The sequence below is a fragment of the Monodon monoceros genome, unplaced genomic scaffold, assembly GCF_005190385.1.
Source record: "Monodon monoceros isolate NGI ecotype Baffin Bay Population unplaced genomic scaffold, NGI_Narwhal_1 Super_Scaffold_7, whole genome shotgun sequence".
In the NCBI taxonomy this organism is placed as follows: Eukaryota; Metazoa; Chordata; class Mammalia; order Artiodactyla; family Monodontidae; genus Monodon; species Monodon monoceros.
The window spans coordinates 101,334,454-101,343,706 of record NW_021703784.1 but is presented as its reverse complement, the minus strand read 5'-3'; the positions used below and the strand labels follow the sequence as shown (position 1 = coordinate 101,343,706).

Sequence of the window (9,253 nt, the reverse complement as noted above, 5' to 3'; positions counted from 1 at the left end):
TGTCAGCCTTTGCCTGCAGGACTGGTGGCTTCCTGCTCTCTTCCTGTCATGCTTCAAAGCATAGGAGCTTTTCTGCCACACAAGGACGCAGGCATTTCTGCCGAGCCTTCCATGGTCACTGCACAGCTGTTCCCTCCCTGGGTCTTGCTGCCTCCCTGGGGAATGGGAGTAGCCACCCCCTACTCCTGCCCTCACCTGCATTTCTGGGATTCATTAACCCACCTGAGAAGCAGGCTATGGGCTTTTCCAGCTGGGACCTTCTACATCCCTCCTCTTGTCACTCTATCCCTCTTTCCTCTTTCCTCTTGCAGCCCAGTGAATCTTCGATACTGTGTAATTTGGGGGTCTGCAAAGCCCCCACCCACAAATATTTTGTCCAGGCTTTTCCATTTTCCGTGGGATACAGGCTCAGTTTTCGCTTGATCTCCACTTTCTCATTTCCTTTTTCTCTGACTCTTCTCCGGCAGCTGCAGATGCCTCATTCTCCTGCTCTTCCTCCCAGCTCCGTAACTGCTCCTTTTCCGTTTCCTCTGCTCACTCCTCCTTCTCTCTTTTCACTCTTTATTTATTTTAATTAATTAATTTATTTTTGGCTGTGTTGGGTCTTCGTTGCTGCGCGTAGGCTTTTCTCTAGTTGCGATGAGCGGGGGCTACTCTTCATTGCGGTGTGCGGGCTTCTCATTGCAGTGGCTTCTCTTGTTGCGGAGCATGTGCTGTAGGCACGCAGGCTTCAGTAGTTGTGGCACGCAGGCTCAGTAGATGTGGTTCACAGGCTCTAGAGCGCAGGTTCAGTAGTTGTGGCGCACGGGCTTAGTTGCTCCGCGGCATGTGGGATTTTCCTGAAGCAGGGCTCGAACCTGTGTCCCCTGCATTGGCAGGCGGATTCTTAACCACTGTACCACCAGGGAAGTCCCTTCACTCTTTATTTTGTTTTATTTACTTTTAAAAAATCTTTGGCTGCACCACGCAGCATATGGGGTCTTACTTAGCTCCCCGACCAGGGATCGAACCTGTACCCCCTGCAGTGGAAGTGAGGAGTCTTAACCGCTGGACTGCTGAGGAAGTCACTCTTCTTTTCACCCTTTAAATGTGAGTTCTCTTCTCATCTCTTCTCTCCACCCCAGGCAATCTCACTCCTGGCCCTGGCCTCAAAGACTACCAGTCTCTATGTTACAGAGGCCAGTGTTCCTGTCTGCTTCTCTCCCAGATCATACCCTTCAGACGGGTGTCACACAGACACACCCAAACTCAACTCATTGTCTTCTACCTGAACCTACAACTCCTGTGTCTCCAGCGTTAAAAGTGAAAGGCCTAGGGCTTCCCTGGTGGCGCAGTGTGAGAGTCCGCCTGCCGATGCAGGGGACACGGGTTCATGCCCCGGTCCGGGAAGATCCCACATGCTGCGGAGTGGCTGGGCCCATGAGCCATGGCCGCTGAGCCTGCGCGTCCGGAGCCTGTGCTCCGCAGTGGGAGAGGCCACAGCAGTGAGAGGCCCGTGTACCGCCAAAAAAAAAAAAAAAAAAGTGAAAGGCCTAACCATTCATTTGCATGATTATTCAGGCCAGAATTCTGGGCATCACTCGTGATGCTTCTCTCCCCCTCCTTCCACAAATTACCCATCAAGCACTAACTTCTGCTGATTTGTGTGGCAGCCTAGGGAATGGTCAAGTGCATGAATCTTTAGAGCCAAAAAGTCTGGGTTCAAATCCTGACACTGCCACATTCTAGCAGTGTAAGTTTGGACAAGTAACTTAACCTCTCTGTGCTTCAGTTTCCTCATCTATAAAGTGGGCATAATAATAGCACCTATACCTCAAAGGATTGCAATGAGATTTAAATGAGTTACCCTTGGACTTCCCTGGTGGTGCAGTGGTTAAGAATCCGCCTGCCAATGCAGGGGACATGGGTTCGAGCCCTGGTCCAGGAAGATCCCACATGCCGCGGAGCGCGGAGCAACTAAGCCTGTGCGCCACAACTACTGAGCCCGTGTGCCACAACTACTGAAGCCCACGCACCTAGAGCCCATGTTCCGCAGCAAGAGAAGCCACCGCAATGAGAAGCCCGCACGCCGCAATGAGAAGCCCGCACGCCGCAATGAGAAGCCCGCACGCCGCAATGAAGAGCAGCCCCCATTCACTGCAACTAGAGAAAGACCGCGTGCAGCAACGAAGACCCAACGCAGCCAAAAATAAATAAATAAATTTATTTTTTAAAAAATGAGTTACTCTTCATAAAGATGTACACACTTCATACTACACAGGCATTTGTTGACTAAAATAAACTCTATATTCCAAGTATCTCTTGGACTGGTCCCAAGCTACCGTTATCTCTGCACTGTCTTACTGCCCTGACCTAATCGGTCTCGCTGCATACAATCCCTGCTCTCCTCCAATCCCTCTACACATCCAAGCCAGGGTCACCTTTTCAAAATGCAAATATGGTACAAATACTTAACACTCTTCAATGGCTTCCTACTGTATAGCCCGCACTCCTTAGCAGGCTAGCAAGGCCTGTGAGATCGGGTCCTCACTCGCCTGTCTGGGCTCATCTTCGCCACTGAACAGTCTGGCCTCCCACATATCCAAACGCAGACTAGGGAGTTGCTTCCTTATAATCTGTGAGAGCTGAGTAATCAAAACTGTCCTTTCATTGACAGGAAGTGGAAATTGCACCCAATGGAGCCCAGTTTGTGCCAGGCCACATTCTTGGCTCCCTGAGCACCTGCCATGCCCATTTACTTCCTGATTCCTGTCAGGAATCATTCAGGAAGGATTTATTTCTTTATTTGTAAATAACTTTGTAAATATAGGTTGGGTGATGTGGGGCACCCAGAGATAAATCCTATCCAGCTTGGCTTGCTCTGGGCCAGGCCCTCTTCTATGTGCTTTACCTGAATTAACTAATTTCCTGTGAGGTAGGTATTATATTCAGCCCCATCTTACTAGTGAGGAAATGGAAGCACAGGGAAGTTAACTACTGTGCCCCAGGTTTTACAGCTAGTAAATCAAAGAGCCTTCGTGGTTCCAGAGTCTTGAGAAGGTTTATGGGGCTGAGCGTTATAAGAACTCGATAGACTTCAGAGACAGGAGCAATCACATTTACTTAGTGGGAGTCCAATGCGAATACAGAATAAAAAGTTTATGTGTCTCACAGTTTACAGTGTGGTTTTACATGGATCATATCATTTTACATGGATTATATCATTTAACCAGGGATTACAGCAGTACAGACTTGTGGTAAACAGAACAAGGTCTAGAATCAGATAATCTCATATTTCTTTCCCAGCCCTGTCACATACAGGGTAGGTGTTTTAGGGCCTCTTTTTGTGCCTCAATTTCTCATTTGTAAAGGGGGTATAATAAAACAATATACGTCATGCCATTGTGAGGATTAAATGAGATAATAATGCCCTTAGCACAGTGCCTGGCAAGTAGCAAATGCTAAAAATAATAATAATAACAACAATAAGAAGAAGATGCTGGCTGATTTTATTGGACACAGGTGATGTATCAACTATGTTCTGGGCCTCTTAAGCCTCACAAGAGCTCTGCAAGGTTTTGTCCGTATTGTACAGTGAAGAGCACGTGCTGACTAGGTGTCAGGTATTGTTCTAAAGCACTTTGCTGACTCAATCCTCACAACAATCCCAGGGATAGGTACTACCTATTATAATCCTCTTTGTACAGAGGGGGAAACTGAGCATAAATTAAATAAGTTGATCAAGTTCACAGCCAGCAAGAGAAGCAACCAGGCAGTTTACTTCCAAGGTCCGTACTCTTAACCATCTTCCCTTTCAACAACAGGTGAAGAAACAGGCTCAGAAAGTGAAGAGATCCCTACTCCTAAAAAGGAGCGCTAAACTATTTTCCAACCCAGGGATTATCACTATGTCCAGCAGATGGCGCCCCAGGACATAGCAAGCTGTGGGATTCGCATACGCGGTCAAAACTACCATACCCACAATGCAGTGCGGATATTAAGGGCCACCTGCCAGTTTAGCTGTCTGAGGCACTGCCTGTGTGCTCTCCAGGAGGAACGTGTGTATCTGAGACATTCGGGTCCTTCCTCAATCTTACGGTAGCAAGTTAAAAGTTTTTTCCGCTTCATCTCATCCTCCTTGTCTTACTAGTTGGAGAGCGGAAGGATGAATCAACGCTGCTATTGGTTGGCTTCATCTGCCTTACCCTAACGTGAGGACCCTTGACCTTTAACCCAAGGTGGCGGCGCCAGGAGCCTTAGCTCTTACTGTGGACCTGGGATGATCTAAGGCCGGGGACTCCGCCTCATGTCGAAGCTAAGCCGGGCCACTCGGGCCCTCAGGAAGCCCGAGGCCGGCGGCGTGATCCGGACCATCGTGCGGGCAGGCCAGGCCATGCCCGGGCCCCCACTAGGCCCCGTCCTGGGTCAGGTGCAGCCGCGGCAGGAACCTGGCGTGGGAGGCGTCGGAGGGTGGGAGCTAGTACCCGGGTGGCGGGTGCGGGCTGGGCCAGAGCGGCCTCGGTTTAAAACGCGGCTCTGCTGCCCACACGTTGTATGTCCTTGGGTTAGTTACACAGCCTCTTCGAGGTTCAGCTTTCTCTGTTCTTCGTCTACGAGCTGTTGTTGTAAGGATAGAGAGGCGTGAAACATACGAATCATCTGGCACATAAAATGGTAGTTGGATCTGGGTAGAGAAAAGAGAATGGGAGCTTAGGGAAGTGAAGACGGAGGAGAGAATGGATGGAGCCTCCGGGGGAAAGGAAGCCGTCCCTTCCTCCGCACGCTGACCCCTATGCCTCCCTCACAGCGAGGCGTTTCCATCAACCAGTTCTGTAAGGAGTTCAACGAGAAGACCAAGGACATCAAAGAAGGCATTCCTCTGCCTACCAAGATTTTTGTGAAGGTGAGGAGTCGGGACTCTGATCCCCAGTTTCCTTCTCATTCTCCCCAGGCCCTGGAGCTGGTCACCTGGGGTTGCTACTCTGCTCATAACTTGGGGCAAGTGTTTTCCTGTTACCCGGCCCCACTTTCCCCATTTTTACAGTAGAGACTAGGCCATATCTTTCCTGAACCTGCGCTGCCATATTGCAGATCTTTCCTTTGTTCCTCCAACTTGCTGGGGCTTCCAGAGCAGAGTTGGACCTGGAATAGAAGTGACAGGGACGTTTGTTGCAGATTTGTTTCTTCTGTGGTTTTGTTGTCAGTTAAAGGGAAGGGAAGGTGAGCTGAGGGAAGGGGGGACAGGAAGTTAGAAGTTCCCTGGGCTGGGGCAGCAGGGGTTGGGGGAGGTGGGAAGAAAGATTCTCATGTGTCTTTTTTCCTTTCAGCCTGACAGGACATTTGAAATCAAAATTGGCCAACCCACTGTTTCCTACTTCCTGAAGGCAGCTGCTGGGATTGAGAAGGGGGCCCGGCACACAGGTAAGGGGCAGGGTGGGCATCTGGGCTTCTGGGCTCTGGAAGGAAGCAGTGACACCTGAAGGGCTATTTGTTCCTTGCTCCCAGGGAAAGAGGTGGCAGGCCTAGTGACACTGAAGCACGTGTATGAGATCGCCCGTGTCAAAGCTCAGGATGACGCCTTCGCCTTGCAGGATGTGCCCCTGTCCTCTGTTGTCCGCTCTGTCATTGGCTCTGCCCGTTCCCTGGGCATTCGTGTGGTGAAGGAGTGAGTTTCCGGGGAAGCTCAGTGTGAGGGGAGGGCCTGGAAAGTTCTTGACTCTGGGACAAAGCTGAGGGCCCACTGAGTGGGAGAGTCAGCTTCTGAGTTAATGGATCTTAGATTCTTGGGAGTGGGGAGCCTCATTCATTCATTTGGAATATACTTATTAAGTACCTATCATGTGTTAGGCATTGTTCTGGACACTGGATGCAGCTAGGAAGGAGGTAGCCGTGCTTGACCTTGCTTTCTAAGGAACTCAGAGTCCAGAGATGGAGGCAGATCCATAAATGGAGCAGTATACTGCCAGATGGTCAGTGTTGATAAAAGGAACTACAGTATCCTCAGAACAGGGAGCAGAGCCCTGGGAAGTGAGGTCAAGGCCTGGGGCAAGCATTGCAAGAAGTAGAAAAGTCCCTGTGAAGGATGTAAGGTGAAGGAATGGAGCAAAGAAGTTCAGTGTGATCTGGGTATATAATACTAGAGGCAGAATGGGACATAGTAGGACGTGAGCCAAACAGACTAGTTGGTTCTCAAATTCAGACTTGATCCTGAGGCCAGCAGCAGACCCCCTCATGGGGCCAGACGACAGCAGGGGCAACACTCAACCCTTCGCTGGCCTCTTGCTGCTGGTGTCACACCTCATGCAAAGGCTGACGGTTGGTTGTTTCCCAAGAAGAGTGGGGTTAAGCCTGGAACAGGGATAGACTTTACTTTGCTCAGATCTTTACTTGTATTGGGAGTACAGAAGTGAGTGAATTTGATCCTTGCTCTGAAAGAGATATGCATGCACCACCTGATGACTTCATTTTACAAAATGTTTTGGGGCTCAGAGGAAGGGCAGGTTAATTTGGACTAGGGTGTAGCTGTGCTCATCCTCAAAAGATGAGTAGGGCTTTAAGAAAGGAGTGAAAGGCAGAGGTGATAGTGGGGTAGCAATTCTGGCAGAGGAAACAGATGAGCAAAGGTATGGGGGCAGGAGGGGAGAGGGGTTCTGAGACAGTGACATGGTGCTGTGAGCTCCCCACCAGTGACCGGCCCTTCACTTACCGTCTGTTTTTCTGTACCTGCAGCCTCAGTTCAGAAGAGCTGGCAGCTTTCCAGAAGGAGCGAGCCCTGTTCCTGGCTGCTCAGAAAGAGGCAGATTTGGCAGCCCAGGCAGAAGCTGCCAAGAAGTGACCCCTGTCCCCCACCCTCCAGGATTTTGAAGAGGGCCAGTTGGGAAGGCTGGGCCAGAGGGGAGGAAAGGAGGTCACATCAACCTGATTATATTTTTCTGACTTTAAATTATGTATTTTTGCACGTGTGGTTATATCAGAGGATCAAGTGTGAATAAACATCTTTTGTCACCCACTCTCAGTTTCTGCCTTGGGACCCCAGAGAAAGGGACCTCATCCACGCAGAGCGACTGCTCAGGATCTGAATTGGCAGAGGTAGCAGAAAATCCTGTGTTTTCCCATTTTCCAGGGGTGAGAGAAAGGGCGAGGTAGGTGGGGGCATGGCTGCTGGACTTGGGTGTACAGAGGCAGCAGATGTTGTTTCTGCTTCCATCAGAAATGCCTCCTATCTCTTGGGGACTTGCCACCTCAACAGAGACAGAACCCTTTGGGGACTTCAGGTCACAGCCCCAAGCAGGGTTGCTACATGGAGTGCCCTGGATCCCAAGGGCTACTTCAGGCCCCTCTTTTAAGCTGACCCTGGCTCTGAGTCAGGTGATACCTGAATGTGAATTATTGTGGGGTTTATGGCTACAGAACCATGGAAGAAGCAAAGCATCACTAGGTACCTGCCCATGGTGGGAGAAGTCCTTGGGAAGCCCTGGCCTTTTGTTTTCCCATTAGTCATAATATCAAGGACTATTGTCCTCTCAGAGAAGAGAGGAGGAGTTGGGGGGGGAAATGGGATTCACATTTACTAAGCACCTGTTATGTGCTAGGTACTTGGTTTTACACCGAGAAGATTTGGAAAGCATAGGAAAAACCCTACAAGAAAAGAAAAGCCTCAAGTAATCCCCTCACCTAGATGAGATTCCTGGCAATATTGTGGTATATATCTTTTCTACTTGTTTTTTTTTCTTTGTGTTTATATATAATACTTTAAGAATAAAACACATTTGGGTCATACTCTAGATACTGTTGTATTCTACTTTTACTTGTAACTTGGCAGTGATTTAGAACATTTTTTCGTTATTAATCATCTTTCTGAAACCATTTTTCATGGCTACTCAGTATTCTGTCTTATGGGTAGACCATTATTTAACCAGGTCCTCAACTGTTGGGTAGGTTTGTTGTTTGCATTAAAAAAAAAAATACACACGACCCCGTGATGAACATCATTTGGTCCTCTGCTTCAGGGTCTCCCAAAACTTCAATCAAGGCGTCAGCTGGGGCTGTGGTCTCATCTGAGGCTTGACTGGGGAAGGACCCACGTTCAAACTCACGTCGTGGTTGGCAGCATTTAATTCTTTCTGAGCAGTTGCATGAGGGCCTCAATTTCTTGCTGGTTGTCAGTCAGAGGCCACACTCATTTCCATTCTCTCTAGCTGTGTTGTCTTGGGCAAGTTACTTAACTACTCTGTGCTTTAGATCCATCATCTGTAAGATAGAGAAAATAGTGCTTATCTCAAAAGGTTGAAGAAATAACTGCATATAGGGCCAGTTAATTTATGACAAAGGAGCCAAGAATATACAATGGGGAAAGGACAGTCCCTTCAATAAATGGTGTTGAGAAAAGTGGACAACCACATGCAAGAGAATGAAACTTTAAAAATTAACTCAAAATAGGTTAAAGACTTGAGCATAAGACCTGAAACCATAAAACTCCTAGAAGAAAACAGACTCCTTGACATTGGTCTTGGCAGTGAGTTTTTTTATTTGACTGCAAAAGCAAAGGCAACAAAGCAAAAATAAACAATGGGACTACATCAAACTAAAAAGCTTCTGCACAGCAAAGGAAACCATCAACAAAATGAAAAGGCAATGTACAGAATAGGAGAAAAATGTTTATAAATCATACACCTGATAAGGAGTTAATATCCATAGTATATAAAGAACTCATACAACTCAATAGCAAAAATAAAAAACAAAACCCCAAAACAACAATCACACACACACACACATACTCTAGTATAATTCAAGAACAAGCAATTCTCTTGCGAACACCGGGGCACGAACCCGTGTCCCCTGCATCGGCAGGTGGACTCTCAACCACAGCGCCAGCAGGGAAGCCCCCATTTCTCTGTTTTCTTTCACTGTAACAGTTAAAATTGTCTAAACAGACTGTCTATACTTTTCATCTCCCATTTACTCTTTGCTTGTAATGTTTTTTGTCTCAAAGTCTGTTGTGTCTATTATTAAATATACCTACACCAATCTCTCTTTTGTTTAGAGTCAGCACAATATATCTTTTTTTTTTTTACATCCTTTCCACCTTTTCCTATTATGTTTTAGATGTTCTTGTAGCAGAATTAGTTGGTGTGGTAGCCACCTTCCAAAATGGCTCTCAAACCCTACCTCCTAGTAATTAACACTCCCCCACATTGTGCTGGGGTTAGTCTATGTCACCAAGACTGGCAGAAGTGCTGGCATGTCACTTCCAAGATTAGGTCATCCTAATCCC

General features: G+C 47.9%; 1 protein-coding gene across 1 annotated transcript; it reads left to right on the top strand.

Moving 5' to 3' along the window:
- Positions 1-4,190: 4,190 nt before the first annotated feature.
- On the top strand, positions 4,191-6,988 carry MRPL11 (mitochondrial ribosomal protein L11). Its single transcript, XM_029208367.1, has 5 exons — positions 4,191-4,408; positions 4,787-4,882; positions 5,307-5,400; positions 5,485-5,644; positions 6,709-6,988. The coding sequence occupies exons 1-5, from the start codon at positions 4,286-4,288 to the stop codon at positions 6,812-6,814; spliced, it is 579 nt and encodes a 192-aa protein (XP_029064200.1). The 5' UTR covers positions 4,191-4,285; the 3' UTR covers positions 6,815-6,988.
- Positions 6,989-9,253: the final 2,265 nt, after the last annotated feature.

Bases quoted from the DNA above. Each gene is read 5' to 3' on its own strand.
- MRPL11 (XM_029208367.1), top strand. From the start codon at position 4,286: ATGTCGAAGCTAAGCCGGGCCACTCGGGCCCTCAGGAAGCCCGAGGCC. The intron at 4,883-5,306 runs GTGAGGAGTCGG...TTTTCCTTTCAG, and splicing joins CTACCAAGATTTTTGTGAAG to CCTGACAGGACATTTGAAAT. The intron at 5,401-5,484 runs GTAAGGGGCAGG...CCTTGCTCCCAG, and splicing joins GAAGGGGGCCCGGCACACAG to GGAAAGAGGTGGCAGGCCTA.